Source organism: Pituophis catenifer, unplaced genomic scaffold (assembly GCF_029215685.1).
Source record: "Pituophis catenifer annectens isolate HBS135680 unplaced genomic scaffold, rPitCat1.0.hap2 SCAF_1, whole genome shotgun sequence".
Classification (NCBI taxonomy): Eukaryota; Metazoa; Chordata; class Lepidosauria; order Squamata; family Colubridae; genus Pituophis; species Pituophis catenifer.
The window spans coordinates 100253262-100274576 of NW_027256881.1; the positions used below are offsets into that span (position 1 = coordinate 100253262).

The 21315-nt window shown below is 40.2% G+C and overlaps 1 protein-coding gene and 1 long non-coding RNA gene across 2 annotated transcripts in view; one reads left to right on the forward strand and one right to left on the reverse strand.

The window, feature by feature from the left end:
* SLC16A10 (solute carrier family 16 member 10) overlaps positions 1 to 9916 on the reverse strand; it is a 43895-nt gene extending 33979 nt beyond the window's left edge. Inside the window, exon 1 of the mRNA XM_070932812.1 lies at positions 9266 to 9916. Within this exon, the coding sequence (XP_070788913.1) occupies positions 9266 to 9659 (394 nt within the window). The 5' untranslated portion in view covers positions 9660 to 9916. The remainder of the gene's footprint in view (positions 1 to 9265) is intronic.
* A 6045-nt stretch (positions 9917 to 15961) lies between these two features.
* LOC139308877 (uncharacterized) lies at positions 15962 to 19881 on the forward strand. The gene is made up of 2 exons (XR_011599765.1): positions 15962 to 16292; positions 19793 to 19881. It is a non-coding gene; the product is annotated as an uncharacterized lncRNA (long non-coding RNA).
* The last annotated feature ends 1434 nt before the right edge of the window (positions 19882 to 21315 follow it).

Consider the following 21315-nt stretch of genomic DNA (forward strand, 5'->3'; position numbering starts at 1 on the left):
TTCTTTTTTATTGTTTTAATATATTCCAATGAGTTTAAGCATCATCACAAAAATTAAAACGAATTTGTCTGCAAAACAAAGTACAAAATGAAAGGGGTCTGATTTTCTGTTTCTCCCCCCACTCTAATGACAAATCAACTATAGTCAGCTGTTACTTCAAGTGGGACTGGTGGCCCAAATTGTGCTTAGTCATCTCACAGATGGGATGAAATAATCTTGATGAGGGAGGAAAGGGTGAATTCTATGCTGCAAGTACAGGAAGCCACACATCTAATATTTTATGGAGTGAGACTGACAAAATAATTAACCTTCCACCCACAGGGACACTGTGATTATGTTGTTTCTGTTTATAGTGGAAGAGAGTGTTGGGCTGAAGGCTTAACCCCTTATGGAGAAGTTCCCCACCCTCCTTAATCACTAAGATACAACAGAAATTCCTGAGCTTTTAAACTGACATTCAGAAGCCCTACTCCTCTTGGTCAAGGACTTTGTTTGGTTTTGCTTAACAAAGCTACTCAAGCTTAAACCCTAAAATAGGGACTCTGAATAGCTTAGTACTTTTGAAGGATTCCAATAAGAAGACTTATCTTGATTTAGAGGCTGTGTAACAATTCTTCAGCAAGAGTTGTATCTTAGTGGCCATGTTAATTTCCTACCGTAGTATCTGCCATGAAAGCAGCAGATTTTGCTAATTTGTTCATACCGTGCCTGGGCATCCTGTTCCTTAAGAAGATGTGTTGAGATGAGCTGATTGGCTCACAGAAGTAATGCTCTAATGAACTGATTGCACTCGGTTATGGGAAGCATAGTGGGGTGGCAAGGATATACACAGTTACGCTACTGGGGACTTTTGTCCTGAGTTTAGTTACCATGGAGCTTTTCATTCCAATGCGGAAGAACAAATTAAACATGATGGAGAACTAAAACAAACGAAGGGCATGGAAGCAAAATAATAATAATAATAATAATGATCCTGCTTATAGAGGGTAGACAGGTCACATGGATGGCTAACGGAGATGCTGGGTTTAAAAACTCTTGATCAGGACAATGCAAAGAACAGATGTGAAGATGGGGCTATCTACTCCTACAGGAAAAATAATCAGCAACTTGTAGCACATTCCTCAACTGCAGAAGAAATGGTGACAAATTAGAAACATAAATTTATCATATCATATCGTATCATAAACCACTCACAGCAGCCAAGTGCTCCACTACCAAAGCAACAATTCAATCTCCCACAAGAGAAGCTGTGTAAGAACTCTATTTAGATGAGCACAAACACCTTGCCTGAACATCAGGGAAATGGAAACAGAACACCTATACAACATCTTCCCACAAAATAGATACGCATGCAACTTTATTTTAAAAAGTACCTAATATTCGACCTACTACAGCACAACCAACACAAGCTATGAAAAAGATAACACTGCCATACATCAAAACCATCTGAGAAACAACCAATAGACTATTACAACTACATGGCATTACCATAGCACATAAAACTATAACCATCCAAAACATCTTAAATAAACTGAAAGACCCAGTAGCACAAGAAGATGTCACCTACAGAAGTCATCTACAACGTACGGTATAAGGACTGTAACTGTCACTATGTACAGACAGGCAGAAGACTGGCAGATAACATCCATGAACTTGAACTAGCAGTCAGAAGACATGATGAAAATTCCTTAATTGTATTATACATGGCAGATTTAACTATAGTTTTAAATGGGAAATTGTGAGCATCCTAGATGCGTCCAAAAATGCTAGGGAATTCCTGGAAGTCTACCATCAACAGACACACGGAGATAAACCATATTTATACATCACTCAAAAGAGACAATCAAAAAGCTAAAAAGGAAACAAAAAGACCAAAACACCTCCTTGCCAGCAATCAACACCCAGGTAAGCAGGGATTAACACCAGGATTAATACCAGATTAACAATCAAGCAGTGAACAATACCCCAATCAAGGAGCTACCAACTCAGACAAATAATCAGAAAACAGCCAGTTTAACCCTGAGCTACAAATATTCTCTTCCATTGCTAAAATCTTTTCAGTTTGAGGACTTCCTCAGAATTCTTTATTATGGTCATTGTTAGAATACTAAAGTCCACACAAGTGGAAAGCTCCAAACCACTCATGAGCTCTACTGTCAAGTAAAGACATAGCCGTTTCCTCTGCCATAGTCTAACACCAATATACTCTCTTGATTTTACTGAAACTGACATGAAGAATATTACAAAGTGTGATCAGCCCTATAAAAGTAGAGGCCAGATAATGAGATAGCTCTGGCTAGCTTGATGCAGAAAAAATCCTCTCAACTCTGTCTTTTAGAGACATAGTTGTCTCCAAAATATCTAAATTAGCTCTCTGCTACACAACATAACTTACCGGTGTCCATTTTTAAAAAAGCAAGAGAAGCAACATTATGTTGCACATAAATGAGTATTAGGAACAGATTTTTGTAAAGTAAATAGTTCATTGTATCAAGCAAGCCACAGAAGAAATGTAAACAACCTCACAGAGATTGCCCTTTGACTTCTTCCACTGCAATTCTGACCTCTTGGGAATACAGGAATGGATGATAATTGATTTATCCAATAAAATCAACCTTGAAACACTAAAAGATCCAAACTTCCTTTATGAGCTACATAAAATACATGGATTCTATCTGTTTAGCTGTTGCTATATACAATTTAATATTAATCCATTTATATTTTCAAGGTAGAACACATACAAATGTTAATATATTAATTGCAAAGTTTCTAAAATATCATTCCTGAGTTAATTTTTTAAAACACTTACTAAGCAAGACCTAAATGGCAAGAAATATGAACTAGTGATACTTTATTAAAAGTTGAACAGTTTTGTAACATCTGGTAAATTCTGATAAAACATAACTTTATATTTTGTTCATAATAATTAGCATTAAGTCTTATGTTTTATGTTCTTTTAATTTGTTATTAGAAAAATGAAATAGCAAATCTTTAATATTTCTTTCAGCCAGTATTTCTCTCCAGCACCGTTAATAGCTAAATCTATTTCTTAAAGATGGAAATTTATATAACAGATTTTGAATAATTTGTATCATAAAAAGAAAAAAGGAACATCTGATATTAATAAATACGTTAATTAGCAACTCCTGTAGCTATCTGTAATTCTTCAGAGTGCCTGGATAAAGGGCGAAGTGCCAGGAGATAGGAAACATTTAGTCTTCAAAAAATAGAAGAAAAATGACTCCAGAGCATACCAGAATAGTTAGCCTGGTATCTAAACAGTTCAAGAACAAATTTATTAAGGGATTGGTCTATAAACTTTAAGAAAAATAATGCACTATATTAGGAATCAACATACCTTCTTCTCTACCACTAATTAGGTGAGCCTAACAATCTCATTATGTTGGCTGGCTATTGCTACTGTAAAAATGGATAAGAAGCAAGCCATGTCATTAGAAAACGATAAATTTCCTGTTGCTTGGCACTAATCTCTTGCGTGCTATATCAGAAATTCATTTGTAAAACTAATTTAAAAACAAATTTGACAAAGCTTGGTTTAGTATAACGAACTTTTCAAATTATTGTCAATAAATCAGTTTCTCTAACAGATTCATTTATTCCATCAGGCCCATAAGTTCTGCAGACCCAGTGTGGCCCACTAGCCTTGGGTAGCCCATTGGTGTTTTTTGAAATCCATGGTCACTAAACGTCACCTCCTCCAGAAAGGATCTTCTACCTAGTTTTTCATAGTCACCACCACTCTGAAAGATATAGTGCTGGGTGCCTGCAAGGCCTCTAGACCTTATTGACACCACTGACTCCATTGCTGCCCCTGTGTTGCTAGCTGCCACAAATCTGGACCTTTCCCCTCTGAGAGTTGTGTTGGCCTGTGTTACATAATGGATTTTTTTTTCTTCCCCTCAGTCATGTCCGATTCTGAGACTTCCTGGACAAGTCCCTGCAGGGGTTTTTTGGCAAGGTTTTGCAGAAGTGGTTTGCCATTGACTGGCTTAAGGTCACCCAGTTGTCTTTGTAGAGCTCTTTGCTCTGGACAGCTGCATTGAAAGTCTTTCTAAATATTACAAATTTATCAAATTATCTGAAAGGATTAAAAAACAAATGATTTATCTTTATTTTTGAAGACTCTAGGATAGAGCAGGGATATCAAACTCAATTTCATTGAGGGCTGCATCAGGGTTGTGTTTGACCTCAGGGGGCCGAGATGGGTATGGTCAGCTAAACGTCACTTGTTGAAGTTCCGTTTTCTGTCGCGACAGCCTTCTGCAGCCCTCTGCCAGTAAAAACGGAGCTCAGGGAAGCCGCAAGTGGTCCACCCAGGCTCTGTTTTGGGCCGCGACGATCTCCTGTAGCCCTCTGCCAGCAAAAATGGAGCTCAGGGAGGCCACGCGCAGCCTGCTCCCACTCTGTTTTCAGCTGCAATGACCTCCTTAAGCCCTCTGCCAGCGAAAACGGAGCTTGGGGAAGCTGCATGCGGCCTCCACGGGCTCAGTTTTCACTGGCAGAGGGCTGCAGGAGGCTGTTGTGGTCAAAATGGAGCCCGGGAGGGCTGCACATGCCCTCCCAAGGTCTGTTTTCACTGGCAGGCCGGTCCTTCGCAGGCCAGATCTAAACACCCTGTGGGCTGCATCTGGGCCACAGGCCTCGATCTTGACACCCCTGCTCTAGAGGAGCATGGATTTAAATGTAGACTCTGGGGGGAAAATCTTACAGATTCATTTATCTCTGCAAACAAAAAGTAATTTATGAGGTCATGGAATTAAGAACAAAAAAAATTATCACCATAATAAAACCTTAAACCACAAAGTTTGTGCAGTCTTATGCAACAAAATTTCTGTTTCAAAACAAGTAACCAGCACAGAAAGAGTTGATTTTCCGTTAACATGGTAACTGCAAATGGTCACTAAACAAGGCAATCACTAAACAAGGCATTTTGTGATGCATTTTTTAAAGCAATAATTACTTCAATATTCACTAATAAAACAAGTGTTTTTATATTCATCTCTTTTATTCCCAATCGAATAGTATCTTCAAGTAGTCTAAAGCAGATTTTGTTCTGTAAATTTCTTTTTGTTTATATCAGATGGTCATTTCAGCATGCCAGTGTTTCTGTGTTCCTCTATAAGGAAATGCTGTGTTTAGAGATTCTGATTCTCAAATACATTTCATATAGCTTACTGCAACTTATTTCAGGAAACATATGAAAATGGATGGTTTGGGATAGAGAATTAACAAAGAGGCAGTTGTTTGATGAGAGCCACAAGAAGGATCTGAAGCTGAATGAATGCATATTTTAAACAAGTGAAGAAAACACATTGCTTCTTTTATTTACCACATATTTGGAACAGTCCCTCACGCTCAGCACTAGAATTATTCCTATATATTATAATTATTTCACCTCTTTCCAAAGGCTTTTACCATTCTAAGCTTTTCTTCTGCACAGTTCTAAAGATGCTTGGTATGAATGTTTTCTGGTTATAAGAAAGATATACTTTTACACCCATCCACTACCGCTGCTATGAAGGCAAAGAGAGACTTGTTAGATTCAGATGAGTTTAAAAAGCACTGCCACGGAATGGCAGCTTGCCGCTGCCAACTCCCCATGGCCAACTTGCCACAGCCAACTGGCTGCAACCAACTCACCACAGCCAATTCACCATAAGAAAACTCAATGCGGGACAATTCTATAATTCTATTTAATCATTTTAATTAATTTTTAAAATATTTTAATTTTTATCATTCACATTTCTTTTTTGTCCCTCCTTTGGCATCCTTTAATGATTCTATTTTACCATTTCTTTTATATTATTAACTCTTGTCCCATGGCAAGTTGGCCACGGTGAGTTGTCCCACGGAACGTTGGCCACAAGTTAGCTGCGTCAAGTTGGTCGTGGCACGTTGGCCGCAAGGTGGCCATGGTGAGTTGTCCTAGGACCTAGTATAAAGGAAATAGATTCTATCTAGTCTATTTTTGCCTTAGTCCTGCATTTGTAGCAGCCTGTTAGTTTGAATAATAACAATACCTTCAAAACTTCAGCAATAAATATATTTAAGTGAGGAAAGCCTGGTGGCATCTCTTTTCCGCTGCTTACATCCTTTGACCTTATTCCTGACAAACCACCTGTTTCCCCTCTTCCCCTTTTTTAAAAAAATCTGTGCTCTGAGTCACTGTTTACTCCTAATAACTACCTAGACTAGCCCCTGCACTACACCACCTTCTCTTCCCCTATTACTGTATAGAATAACAAGAGACAGTTTTCAGATGTCCCACCAAGAGATTTGAATATTTCAGCCCATACTTGCTGCTGTCTACGTTCATTCAGCTTGTATCAGTCCTAAGGTGCAATTTATTCTAGCTAGAAATTAGAACTTAGTCTATTTATTAAAATGACAGATTATATTAACGTAGATATATATTTACACAATGTACACATATCATAAAATGTCAGATAAACTTGCTTCTTAAAAAAAGATTAATATATTCCAACTAGAAACAACAATGTAATGATGTCATTACTTTTCTACTATATTCAATGCCAAGCTAACCAGACGTATTAAATTACTTATCCTGTTTCCCCCAAAATAAGACATCCCCTGATAATAAACCCAATCGGGCTTTTGAGTGCATGGCAATAAGGCCAAGCGCTTATTTCAGGTTTCAAAAAATATAAGACAGGATCTTATTTTTGGGGAAATACAGCAACTGATAATTTTCTAACTCAAATACATAATAATTAAATATTCCTTGAGCCCAAGTCAAAGCAATTATATAAAGTTTATCACTTACTTTTCAGTGAATAAGTGATGTTCATGCTCAGTTTCAACTAGACATTTGCAGTCATTGAAACCATAATAGGAAGATGCAATCTTGTTGTTCATAGCACACCAGCCATTGTCTCCCTGAGTCTGCCCAAACTCATGTACACTATGTCGATGACAGTTTCCCCTAATAATGATTTTCAAAATAATCTGATAAAGGTGCTGTCAGGAATTAAAATTAAAATGTTAATTTAGCTAATTTTGTTTTAGGTAAAGAAATATTAACCCAAATCAGACGAATGGCAATTGGGTAAAGAATATATGTATAATACTTAGATTTGCAATGTACAACTGAGTGGCAACCTCCAAAAATGTACTGTGCAGTGAATTACCAACAATGTAATCCTACACATGTATAGATGGAAATATAGAGGAGCTATGGTGACGCAGTGGTTAGAATGCTGTATTGCCCACTGCAAGCAGTTCGATTCTCACCGGCTTAAGGTTGACTCAGTCTTCCATCCTTCTGAGGTCGGTAAAATGGAGACCCAGATTGTTGGGGGGAAAATGCTGACTCTATAAACCACTTAGAGAGGGCTGTAAAGCACTATGAAGTGGTATATATTGCTATATCCTGCTGAGTTCAATGGAACTGTTACACAAGCTGATAGAGATTTGTAGTCTACACTGAAATCAACAGATAGTCAACATAATTTCAGCTTTTTTTTACTGAAGGAAAAAAACATTGTCATAAATACTAGCTATTAAACTTTCCTTATAAAGTTCATATAACTATGCATATCTAGATCTGGAATATTAAACAAATTAAAATCATTTTAAGTTCAAGTTATTTGGGTGGGGAACACTGTCATTTACAAAAAGAATGATAAAAACATTTTTCTAATTATAGTATACATTTTAGAAATTTCTATCAGTTTTTTATTTTCACAAAATAAAGACTAAAATAAAGATGTAATAAAAAGATCTATATTTTTAAATTAAATTTACATGCCTTAACAGTTTTCCCCCTTGTATTATTATTTCTATGAGAACAGCATGATTTTAAGTTCTATGTGGTTGTTTTTGTATTTGTATTTCACAATTTTACCCAGCAAATATTATTTCACCTTGATTATTGAGTTGTACTGGTGATATTTACAGGCTAACACATGGTTAACTATAGTTTACTTAGCTCAAATTTCTGGGTTCGCACAACACACTAGGCTAAACCGTAGCCAACCTACTGTAGTTTAGAATGATATACACGCGTGGCTTGAATGTGCTTCGGGAGCTATCATACTTCCTGGTTTATTCAACAAGTAAGAGTAGCCAGGTAGAATTCATATAACTCTAGAACACAAGGTGGCATTTGCCAGGATATCCTTGCTTCCAGGATGACGTTTTTCTTTTCTTACACAAGAGAAAAGAGCAATTTCTCCAGAGGGAACTACAGGTCACAGAGCTAATGCTTTATGCCACCCCTGTGGTACAAAAACAACTAGATTTTTACAAAGAAATTTCCCCATGCCACTGTCAGATCAGAACTGGCATCCCTCCCTGCAACAATATATTTTTTTTTAATTTGATTTATATGCCGCCCTTCTCTGGAGACTCAGGGCGGCTTACAATGTGCTAAGCAATAGCCTTCATCCTTTTGTATATTTATACAAAGTCAGCTTATTGCCCCCACAAACTGGGTCCTCAATTTACCTACCTTAGAAAGGATGGAAGGCTGAGTCAACCTTGAGCCTGGCGAGATTCGAACCTGCAGTAATTGCAGGCAGCTGGTCTTAATAACAGGGTGCTTTAGACCACTGTACTACCAAGGCTCTTGATATTAAAAAAAAAACTAAAAAAAAGAGGGGGAGTTCAAGGTGAGAACACCAGAGAAAAAGTGTTTTATGCAGGATGTCAAACAAACCCAATAACATTCACAGTTGGATCCCCAGACCATATGACTGCATAGATATGAGAGATACAGAGTTTTAGGTTACTAAAAAAAAAAGAAAAAGATAAAGATGTCCCTATCTTTGTGGCAGCCTGATTCCGAGGACTACATGGAGGCAGAGGTACAGTTTTCTTGCAATTAAAAAGGTATGCCATAGTCGGTGTAAAGAAATGTTCCGGCATAGATTTCAAAGCAGAGTTTTGCATTTGTTGCATACACACACAGCGCTGCACAGAGCACAGATCTGGGAGGCAGGACACCGTTGGGCAGGACACGCAGCACTCCCACTGAGGAGGCGGGTATCTAGCTGTCATGCAGTCCAGCACTCCGAACTTTGGGAGATGTTGCAGATGTCGTGGGGCTTACAAGCCCCATCCACGAGTTGGAAGAAAGCGGCTCGGTTCCTTCTTCCCGTCGCCTTCCCGCTGTGCTCAAGAACGGGACATCCCTTTCCCCACCCCTTCGCCTTTTGAGGAATCCCCGGACCCATCGCCTGGCTGCTTTTAGCAGCTGGGGAGGCGCCCACTTTTCCTCCCTTACCTGTCCTGAACCTCAGCTGCTCGTCTTTGGGGTCCCCGAATTCCGTCAGCAAGGACTTGAAGAGGATTCCGCACGAGTTCTGGATCCCGAAGACGGTCCCGTTGCACCACATGGAGGCCAGCATGACCACCCAGCCCCAGCCTCCCTCCGGCGGCTCGGCCGTCTCCGGGTGCCCTTGCAACAGCGGCGGCTCACCCTGCTCCTTCTCGGAAGGACCCTGCGTCGCCCCGAGCCCAGCCACCAAGTCAAGTTCTGCGACCCCGGAGGCGTGCGAGGCTTCCCGCGGGCACCATTCTCCGTTCCACTTTTTCGTTTCGTCCTCGCCCGCCGACTCACTTTCTGGCGGAGCGGAGGGAGCGTTCCCCGCTTCCATCTCCTCGCTGACGGGAGACATAACCGCGAAGCCGAAGCGCCGAAAGGCGGCCTTGGGCTACAAGCTCGGCGCTCCTTAGAACATGCCCCGCGTCGAGGAAGGAGGAGCGCGAGCCAGAACTTGGCCGCCGGGCGCGAAGAGAAACGTTCCCCTCGCGCGCTGGCGACACCACTCAAGAACCTCGGAGCCCGATTTGCATATTATTGTGCCTTTTTTTTTTTTAATCCGCCTGTCGCACGAGCGAGCCAGCCCTCAAGGCGGTGCCGTTCGCGCGAGCCTCTTCCAGGTGGTTTTTTTTTTTGAAGGCGCAGCCCACGAGGAGGCGTGGCCTCCCAGCCAGAGATGCGCTTCTGCGCCCCGCCTTCTTCGGGGGTGCCCCCCCCGTCCTTCAATATTCCGAACGTCCTCATTGGCTAAAGGGGGCGCTGAGGTTCCGCCCCCCTATTCCCCCTCTCCATGAGGCCAACGAAGTGGGCAAAGCGGGACAAAAGCGCTGGAGCGCGCGCGTGGGTAAGGAAAGGAAAGGCGAGAGCGGGAGAAAGAGGGGGCTCGGGTGTGTGTTTGTTTGTTTGTTTGTTTGTTTGTTTGCTTGGCCCGCGCGCGCCGAGCAGCCCAAGCCCATCCGTCAAAGAGATGACGACCACCCGAGGAAGGCGATTGGACGAGGGTTGAGGGTGGGTCGGTGACAACGGCGATTGCCTCTGCTGCACGAGCAGCATCGAAACCCGCAGACTTGGGGAAGGTCCGCTGGCCACGCGTTCTGTGGCGAAGTCGCGTGAGAAAGGAGATCTCTGCGCACGACGACGGTCTCTCTCTCTCTCTCTCTCTCTCTCTCTCTCTCTCTCTCAGAGGCTGGCCTTTGTGCGTGCGTGTGTGTCTCTGATGTCAGCCACCTCCCCCAAAGTTAGCGACAATTTATTGGCAGGGCTGTAGGGAAACAAAACGACTTTTGCCAAGGTACAGAGCAAAAGGGCAGCCGTTTGCACGTAAGGACAAGTAGGGAGAAACCATGGAGTATTGCTAACTTCGTAGATGCACCCCACATCATTTGACAAAGATTGACCCAGGTAGATAGGATTCTTCTTTAATGAAGCAGTCATCAAAGGTATCAATCCAGAAGAGGACCCATATATTAAAAATTACTTAATCTGTTTCTTAATAGTTCTATATGTATTTGTATTTATTATGGCTGTTCACCGCCCTGAGTCCTTCGGGAGTAGGGCGGTATACAAATATGAAAAATAAATAAAATAAATAAATAAAAGATGCCTTTAAGTACGGTATATTTAGCTCTAGTATAAAGCATTCTGGACTAGAGCCCAGCCTTAATCATCAAAGGTTTATCAACCTCACTTCAAATACGTCCAATGTTCAGGGTGAGCCTTATCACTAAAGTAAGAAAACAGCAGCAGGTGTTCTTTCAAGAGAGATATCTGCTAGCTATAGGACATGGTGGCACAAATGTCAAGGCCTTTGGGTGTCCCACCCACAAAGCTAGAGGGCCTCCAGTTGTAATCTTTAGTATACAGAAGGTATTATGGTTTCAGTCTGAAAGAGAACAACGGGGAGAAGAACCAAGCTTTCTTGATCTTTAGGTGGATGGTTTCCAAGAAAGGGGGGGGGGGCTAAAAAATGGAAAGCCAGATGCTTATTAAAAAGTAGAAAAGAATTTATAAAAGGACTGTTGGGTGGGGATCCTGTGGTTAGACAAAATGGACCTTCTGGAAGGAAGTCAATTATTAGAGCTGGAATGTTGAAGTCAACAGGCTGGTTGAGGATGGGAGATTGGGGTTCCTCAGTTTACCATGATGCTGCAAATCCCTTATTAGGCTGTCCTTAGACTATAATAATTATAGTAAAAGTCAGTTATATTCATTATACTCAGTTATAATAATTATAGTCAAACTCAGTCAAACTGGCGGCCCATGAGCCGGATGTGTGTCACACAGATCATGCCCACCCCAGCTCTGCAAATGGTGAAAATGTCGCAAAATGTCACATGACAGCAACGTGACACAGTGAATTATGAGCTTGTGAAGACACTTCTATGTTTTAGATGGAACTACAGAGGGCTTCGTCGGGGGGGTGTAGGGAGAGTCAATAGAGGGCTGATAGGATTATACAAAGAGAGGAGCTGGGTTTGATCCTGGCCATGTCCAAAAGATGGAGGGAAAGGGTGCAGTCTCCGTTTCATTTCTTGGTTTTATTTTCTCCACTATAAAGCAATTTTGAACACACTGGAGGTAATCTTATTAACTCTTGTTAATAAAAAGGGGATTATTTTTAGTCTTGGTGCTTTCTGTCCAGCACAGATTTTGCATGTGTGACCCTTAGAACACCACTCAGTAGCTTTTATACAGTGGTTGCTGGGCACCCCAAGACTTCCAGAAGTGTAAGAAATATTTTAGCGGGGGAGAGGGGAATCTTATTGCAGCTGCAAAATGCTGAGCAGTAGTTCCTTTACCGTTGACCCTTTTAGGGAGAGAGGGGTATTAAGAACATGCCTTTGTTTAAAGACCACATTTGGGATCAGCAACTCAGTCATTGATCTTACTTCAGGTTTCCTTTGCTTTACAATCTTTCCTGTGAAGACCGTAAATGTGAGGGTTGGCCATAAAGTTATTTTTTCATCATTGTAGTAACTGTGATTAGTCACTAAATAAGGCAGTTAGTAAAAAAAAAAAAAAGGCTACCTGTAATCTTTGTAAGGAATTACTGAGCCATTGTAGGCATGTGATGAATAAAATCACTCAGATCCATTTGGCTTTGACTGGTCAATTGCTATAGAGTTGATTAAAGCTGGGTCTTGCCCTAGTTCTTGGGAACAAGGACAAGATCTTTTCAAGTGTTAGTGCTGCCAGATGGCTGATACATCCTTATCCTTTCTAGTTGGTTAAGGCTGCCCAAACAATTGCTATTGGCTGTGTTCAAGCTGTGGTAAATTCATCTTTAAGTGAGGAGGTGTAACTACCTTCTTGAAAAGGTAGTATTGAGGAAAAGTATTGACTTTTTCTTCAAAAAGTCATTTTAGGACTGAGCAGTGTTAGATGATTTTTCAACCTGTTTCCAAACTCCTTGCTTTGGGGAAAGTAGTAGGGCTGTAAATCTAGAGGGCTCTCAAAGGAATAGATTGTCTGCACACTTTTCTGTCAGGCTTTAGATTAGAATGCCTAAGATGACACTGGCCTCACTTATGGAAGACTTCTGGTGGGGCAGGGCAGGGTTGATGTGACTTGGCTGGCCTTGCCTGATCTCTACGCAACTTTCAATATAAATTGATCATATCTTTCTTTTGGGACTACCTTTGGGGTTGGGGATAGAGAACATTATTCTATAGCAATCGTTTTCTTCTCTGGTTTGCTAGTTCCAAACCAATTCTCTCTAGTTCCAATTGGTTTGGCAGTGAGGATGTGATGAAGCACATAAGTCTGGCTTTTGATTTAAAAGATCAGCTGCCCTCCATTCCAACTCTACGTAAGACTGCCCATAAAGACCACTTGGAATGCAGGTGTGGAATGCACCAGTGCAAGTAGTTATGGGAGTAGGTCATTTCACTCTTACAGAATCACTACTTTACAAGCTGTGCTGGTTGACAGTTGGCTTTTGGATGCAATTCAAGCTACTAATTGTCTCCCATAAGGCTCTTTGTAGCTTCCTGGTTACCTACAGGCTGCCCACTCTGGAACTTTTTGGTAAGATCTTCCAAGGTTGCTTTGCTCCAGATTCCATTGGTAAAGCAGAGGAAACTTGCAGGACCTTGGAGGATCTTTCTATACCCAGATTTGTCCGATGGAACATCATTCTTCTGGAAGTCCATATGGCCCTGACCCTATCATCTTTTAGAGAGCTCCTAAGACCTATAAGACCTGGCTTTTTAGTAGGCCCTGGGGCCGGGTGGTTTGGGTTCTGGCTAGCCAAAGTATGTTCTGTATTATTTTATAAAGAGTTGCTGTTTTCTATGACATGGAATGTGAAGTCATATTATTGTTTCTGATTATTTCCTTGTTTTTGTTTTTTGTTTCTGTTGTTCTAATTTATTTCTATTTGTAAGTCACATAGAACTGTGATTGAAGCAGCCTTTGATTAAATAAATTGTTGATATATCTGTGTATGTGTGTTCTTGTTCGTGGAGATAATGAAATGAAGATCCTGGACATTAGATTAAGATTTCCCAAGAAGTTATGTCTAAGGTAAACATTCAGGTCTTATGTTTTTGCACGTATTGCTAAATAGCTTTTTGATCTTGTCATTAATATTTGGTATTCGATGTAATGTAAATCATGTAATTTAATTATAAATTTAGAGAAGATTAAAAACAATAAAAGTTCAGCTCTGAAAGCATAGGACAATCATGGCAATGTGTATACCTTTGGTCACTCTTATATATCAGTTGCATCTGTGTATGCAAGTAGTTTTATGTATACTTTATATATTGTTTTTATGCATTTAGTATGTTATTTGTACACCACCCAGAATCACTGTGAGAGAGATGGGTAGTTCCTAAATATGATAAATAAATAAATAAAAATATTTCATATATTCCACAACATTATTTGTTGATTGTCAACTTTTAATTATTGTTCCATCTTTATATATGATTGGATTTTTTAAAAAATCTCATAATTAGCAATTTTATTAATGTTTTTCTTTATATTTGTTTTAATGAAATATTTATATGTGATAGATGACTTAGTTGATATATCTGTAAGGTCAATAGACTATGTGCAACAAAATAGATATTCTAGAATATATATTATTTATTCATAAGCATTCCAGTATTCTTGAAGTAGCTTATGAAAATCTCAAAGCCTTGGAATTGTCCAAAATAAAAAAAACCAGTACAAGCAGGTGGAAAATGCTTCAGTCAACATAACTCTCAAATCAGACCACAATAATAAAGAGAAAAAATGAAGTATATTTTTTTTCCTGCAGAACAATCAACCAGTGGAATAGTTTGCCTTGTGGGGGCTCATTCACTGGAGGCTTTTAAGAAGAGACTGGACAGCCACTTGTCTGGAATAGTATAGGGTAGTGTTGGTGAACTGAGTGCCAAAACGGGAGCATGCGCACACATGTGCGTGCCAGAAACCGCAAGAGCAGTCACCTGGTGAGCATAAGTGCGCTGGGAAGATGATTTTCTGGTTTCCAGTGCATGCATGTGCACCGGCCACCTGGTTTTCAGTTTCTGGCAGACATGCTCATGCGAAGATCAGATGGCTGGTGCGCATGTGCATGCCGGAACCCACAAGGTCATCTTCCCAGCGCGCTTATGCTCACTGGGAGGCTGCTCTTCCGGTTTCCGGCGCTCCCATGCACATGAAGACAACCTGGCCAGTGCGCTGGAACCCAGAAGAGCAACGGGCGACAGCTCACGTGCCCAGAGAGATGGCTCTGCGTGCCACAGGTTCGCCATCATGGATATAGGTCTGTGCTTGTACTAGAAGACATCCAAGGTCATTTTCGGTTCATACAGCATTTCTATAGAACAGTGATCATCAGTATAGAAAACCAATAATCTGATTCTTTCCTTTTTGTGGGGGGGTAGATTGGCTGGGAACATAAAACTGATAAAAAGGGCATCTGATATTAGTGTTTTCCATCCACACAAGAGGAAATCTAATGTATTCTTTGGTCATGCAGGACTTTCTCAAGAAGAAAGGGTTGAAGCCCAAGACTTGTGACACTTCCTAAAGTAACAGAGATACAGGAAAAACATTTATTTATGCCATCATCATCACCATCACACTGGAAATGAACTATTGGACCACCCCTGTGCAAAGAATAGGCATACCAGGTTTCTTTCCCAGGGAACTTCAGGCCTACAAATGAGATAAGTTAGCAGCAGTGGAGGCAAACAGATGTCTTGCTTTGGTGTTACAAATAAAACATGAAGCTGGGTAACTTGATCCAAAGTATTTATAGGTTTATTGGGAAGTGAAAGTAGACAGAGGTTCACACATTTTGCTGACTTTGCTCTATTTGAGCTGTTTTATTGAACAAGTTAACAGAAGTCAGAATCAATTGAAAAATATGAGCACAAAAAAATAAAAATAAAAGGACAGGAACCATATAAACAATGTTCCTTTAAAAAGCCACATTTGTTTCAGGCTTAAATATTTGTCTCCTTCCTGAGTTAAAATACTGTCTAACTGTTCTTGAATTGGGGCAAAGCTGTGTGAGTGATGGCGTAACATTTGCTGCCCCCACTTGATAAGTTGTTTTGGAAATCTGGTACATTTAATGTTTTATCATGAGTTGGGATTAATTTGTGTAGCATTTTTATGTAACACATTATTATTTAAAAGGAGCTTGTTTATGAGGTAAGTAAGTGCAGTAGGCAAAGATACTGGAGTTACGTAAGTGCAGTGCATCTGGCAATTTAGATAAATGGCTGAAGTCCAAAGCTGCAAACATCTGGGAAAGTGGAGCCATTGGAGATGCCAAAGAGTAAAATAGTGTGAAGATCCCTGTAACCCTACACACAACAGTCATGAACTGTTATTTGGAAATTCAATTGGTTGAATAACTTGGTTGCGTAACTTCTTGGAACCATCCCTGGAACAAGATAATGCTAAGGATGAAGATGGCAGCTTGGAGAAGAGAACTGAGCTTTGGGATGAGAGCCAGAGAATCTCCAACTTTGGTGCAATGCTGGTACATGTTCAGCCATTACATCGCTCCATACATCTGTGGGATTTTGTTTTGTTGTTGTTGTTTAGTTTTTAGCTCAGCCATTCCTTAGAGGCAAAGTATAGCCACCCGGCAAAGATCTACAGGTTGCTAATGTGGATTTGGATTTTTTTAGGATAAAGATGGATAAGCACTTATGACTTTCCTTGCAATTGCTTTCATAGGTTCTGTGAAGACAGAACTGTTTTAGAGATTTCTGGTTCAGTGTTATCTTTAATTACACTCTGCCATAAAAGCAGAGAACTTCCCAATATTTGCTTAAAGCTATTGCTGATGGGTAAGTGAAAGGAGAGTGTTTGTAACTGATAACACTAGAGACAGGTTTGTAATCTTAGCAATATACTTAACATTTAACCCAACTAGATAAGAGCAAACTTCCAATGCTCTAAGCCTCAGATGGTATAGCTCAGACCCATTTTCTGCCCTCTGGAATACCATCCCCCCAGAGGTACTATTGGTTTTCACTTTCTAATTCTTCTAAAAGTGCCTTAAGATCTGTTTCTGCTCTCTGGTCTGGGGTTAATCTACCAGTGGAGCACCTTCTGTGTTTCTTTAGATGTTATTGCTGTTGTCTTGCCTGGGCAATGAAGTTTTAAGTGTGTTTTAGATATATGATAGATGATAGATGGATGGATGGATGGATGGATGGATGGATAGATAGATAGATAGATAGATAGATAGATAGATAGATAGATAGATAGATAGATAGATAGATGATGGATGGATGATATTTAGCAAGCACCCAGCAATTTATGGGAATCAGGTGGCCTTAATAAATCAAATCAAATCAAATCACATAGATTTTGAAAAGGGTGCCCTGATCTCACAGTAAAAAGTAGCATTTTATCTGGTATTTACAAGATATGACTTGTAATCCCTACCAGGTAAAAAAAACCCCTACAATTCCAATTCTGACACTGAGAAAAAAAAGCAATGAAATGAGTCAACATTATTCCTTCTGTGGTTTCATAGTCCTGTCCGATTCTAGGGGATAGTGCTCATTTCCATTTCCTAGCCAAGGGAACCAGCGTTGTCCGAAGACACTTCCATGGTCATGTGGCCAGCATGACTATATACTGAGGTGGTACCTATCTCCCTACTTGCATTTGCATCCTTTTGTGCTGCTAGTTTGGCAGCAACTAAGGCAAAAACCAGAGCTCGCCCTGTCACACGGTACTTGGGTCTCGAACTGCCAACTTTCCAGTTCAGTGTCTTAATCACCAGGCCACTGTGCTCCTACTTCTGTGGTTTAATATTTAATATTAATATTTGACCATATTTCTTAAGGCCACCTATTTTGTCTCCATTATGTCTGCTCCAAATAGCTACCAAATGGTATTGACTGATCTGTGAGTGTGCTACCCCTGACAACTAAAGTGTTTGGTTTTCTCTACTGCCTTTGACGACATCCCATTAGCCAGCAGGGAAAACATCCATCAATCAAGGCATTACAGCCTGAAGAGGAAGGTTCTGTTTCCAGATTCTGCCTGGATTTCTCTAGGATAATATGTCCCATGGTCTTTCCACATGCCATTTGAGCATCTTCCAATTTAAAAAAAATAATAATAAATTAAAGAAGAAGAAGAAACATATGGTTTCTTCTTTGAGCAGAAGTGGGAAGCAGACCATAACCTGACTGTACAAATACATAGATTGTATAAATAACAGAAACTAACCAACCAGATCTCTTAATTCAGCAAAACAAACTGACAAGTAAGCAACAAATCCAGCTCAGAATCCAGACTGTTACATCTAAAGCAACTGATGTCAGTTGACAATATTGTTAATACAGAAGCATGCCATATGTCTCTTTCCCCCCCACAAGTAAAATAAGGGAGGTCTGCTATCCTGTTGTCATAAGCCTGGACTGAAGTTGGGATCAGGAACAGGGAAAGGAGATAATGGTTATAAAAGAAATTCTGGAAACATAACTCTTGTAGAGAGGGCAACCTTGGGAGAAAAATGGCTATGGCTGAGATTGGTAGGCACTCCCAAAACATGTTCTAATATGGTATGATCCAGCAGTGTGCTGCAGCTGCCAAAGAAGCAGTGGTGGGTTGCTACTGGTTTGCCCCAGTTTGGGAAAACCAATAGCAACAGTGGCGGGAGGCTCCACGCACCAACCTGGATGTCATCAAATACGCTCTGTGCATGCCCAGAAGTGGCGTGCATGTGAGCGAAGTGAGCGTGTGTGAGCAAAGCGGTAGCAAAGGTAAGTGAAACCCACCACTGCAAAGAAGCCAATGCAGTCCTAGGCTGCATCAACAGGTGGATAGTACCAGGGTCACTTGAAGTATTAATACTACTTTATACTGCTTTGGTAAGGCCACACTTGGAATACTACATCCAATATTTTGGTCACTATGATAGAAAAAAAATGTTGAGGCTCTAGAAAGAATGCAGAGAAGAGCAACAGAGATGATTAAGGAGCTGAAGGCTAAAACATATGATGAATAGTTGCAGGAACAGGGTTTGTCTAATCTAACAAAGAGGAGGACTAGGGATGACATGATAGCAGTCTTCCAACATTTGAGGGGCTGTCACAGAGAAGAGGGGGCCAACCTAGTTTCCAAAGCACCTGAGGGCAGGACAAGAAGTAGTGTGTGGAAATTTACTAAGGAGGGATCCAATCTAGAACTTTCCTGACAGAATAATCAATTAGCGGAACGACTTGCCTCCAGAGATTGTGGGTGCTCTACCACTGGACATTTTTAAGAAGATAGCCATTTATCTGAAATGGTATGGGGTCTCCTGCTTGAGCAGGGGGTTGGACTAGAAGACCTCCAAGGTCCCTTCCAACTCTGTTATTCTGTATTCTGTACACCCAAAACAGGTTAACTGACTTCACCTCCAAGATAACAGGAGAAAAAGTGTTTCAGATTTTGTTTATCTTAAAAGCTATGGTGGAATAATGTCAATTTAAGGAGAAACAATAGTACTTTTAAATGGGGATGCTTAGGGACAACCTAAGGCTGTTTCAATTGTGGGTTCAGAATGGAGATGCAAAAAACCAACATGTAAATAAGCGGAAAGATTGGGGTTGTCAGGATGAGGTGCAGCATTAGTCCTTCATGTGGAGTGCCTGATTCCTCAAGCTGCCCCACAAAAAGGAACCCCTAAACCAGATTCTGTATTAATAAGTATTAAAACATTACTACACATAGCAACTGGAGTGCTTGTTATTGACATTTAACATTGATCTATCAAATAAAGCTTATGGTTAAAAAAAATGGGGTTCTAACACCATAGTAAGACAAAACAACACTAACTGCTCAATGTCGTGGTACATTTTCAGACCCAGCTAAACTCAGAGACAGGAACAACCTAAGGGAGGATGCAAAGAGGCCTGAACATCTGCATGGTTTTATTTATTTATTTATATCCTACCCTTATCATTTTTATAAATTACTCAAGGTGCTGAACGTACTTAATACTACTTCCTTCTTCTATTTTCTCCATAACAGCAACCCTGTAAAGTGGATTGGAGTGAAAGACAGTGACTGGCAGATTTATTTATTTATTTTGGAAAAATAAATAAATTTTATTTTGGTTACTATTTTTCTAATGGAGTATTTGCTGACTTCGAAAGATGCTTCTGAATACTGATGTTTGTATGGAAAAGGACAAATGGAAAGCTTTATCCCACACCAACCTGGATTCACATTAAGATCTGCACTGGTTTGCCTGAAAGCAATTTGATTGGTGAGCAAAAGGGGAAGGACTGTTTTGCGGTGACCCTACTCTTTTGAATACATGTTCAATAGAGACCCATTAAATTGTATCACTTCATACCTTTAGGAAAACCCTGAAGGCTCAGTGTTTAAATGACCTGCTCTGAAGTTGTATTTTTATAGACTGCAGTGCTATACAGCTCCACAGTCATATGAAATGACCCAAGGAACACTGGATACATGCTCCAGTAAAACTCAGCATTATTGTATCCAATATTCCTTGGGTTAGTTTTACTCCAATGATTAAGATGTTTGTAGAAGGTAGTTTTTTCACTTAACTCATAAAAATGTCATTACAGGTTTTTTTTAAGTAGCTACAAGCTTCCATATGCTGCCAACTACAATAAATCTCAAAGATACAGCTTATTGGGTTTGCTTTTTAAATGTTGCTAGGGCAGGAAGGAACATGTTACTTATGTAAGCAAGGAAAATCAAGCTAGGAATGACTTCCTTCCTGTCAAAATGATTGATGGCTCAACCCCCTCCAAATATTCCCCCATTCTTACCATTCCTCTGAGGCTGGATGTCTAGAGAAGGATTGTGTGACTCCTGGTGTACTAGTCATGCATTTCCAGACAGGGATTAGAGACCCAGTTTAGTTTCCTTGAAGAGATCTTTCCAATAAGCTTTAAATTGGCCCACTAAGGTTGTGCGACTTGTCTACAAAGTGACTATCTCCAAATTGACTACAGTGGAACTTTAACAGGGTTTTAAAACATGATGGGGGTTGAGGGCTAAAGCACTTTTCTACAGGGTACTTGTAGCCTCTTTCCCCAGACTAGACTGAGATTGATTGATCTGCCTCTCTGTCTGTCTGTCTGTCTGTCTCTATCTATCTATCCTTAAGATGCAAAGAGGCAGAGTTAGCAATATGAAGCTCTACAGCAAATGTTAAAAGTTTTTTTCCCTCTAAAACCCAGAGATTTTAAACAGTCTTGACTTGGGAAGGATGGTGACACATCTTAAATCTATTAGCTTGCAGACTGAAATATTGATTGTTTCTGCGGGGTTAATGCTGTTTTCGTTCAAAGAGCAGCTGATTCTTTTGTACAGATTCCTTTATATATTTAATTCCAAAGCCTACTGTATAATTCATTAAATGCACAGCTGATCATTTCTCATATTTTCATATTTTCTGAATGTTTATTTACATAAAAACTTGCCAATATGTTCGTTTTTTTATTGCTAATTACATTGATAGTTAATATGTTATAGTACAATTACCAGTTGTCAAAGGTCATGACTCATGACTGATA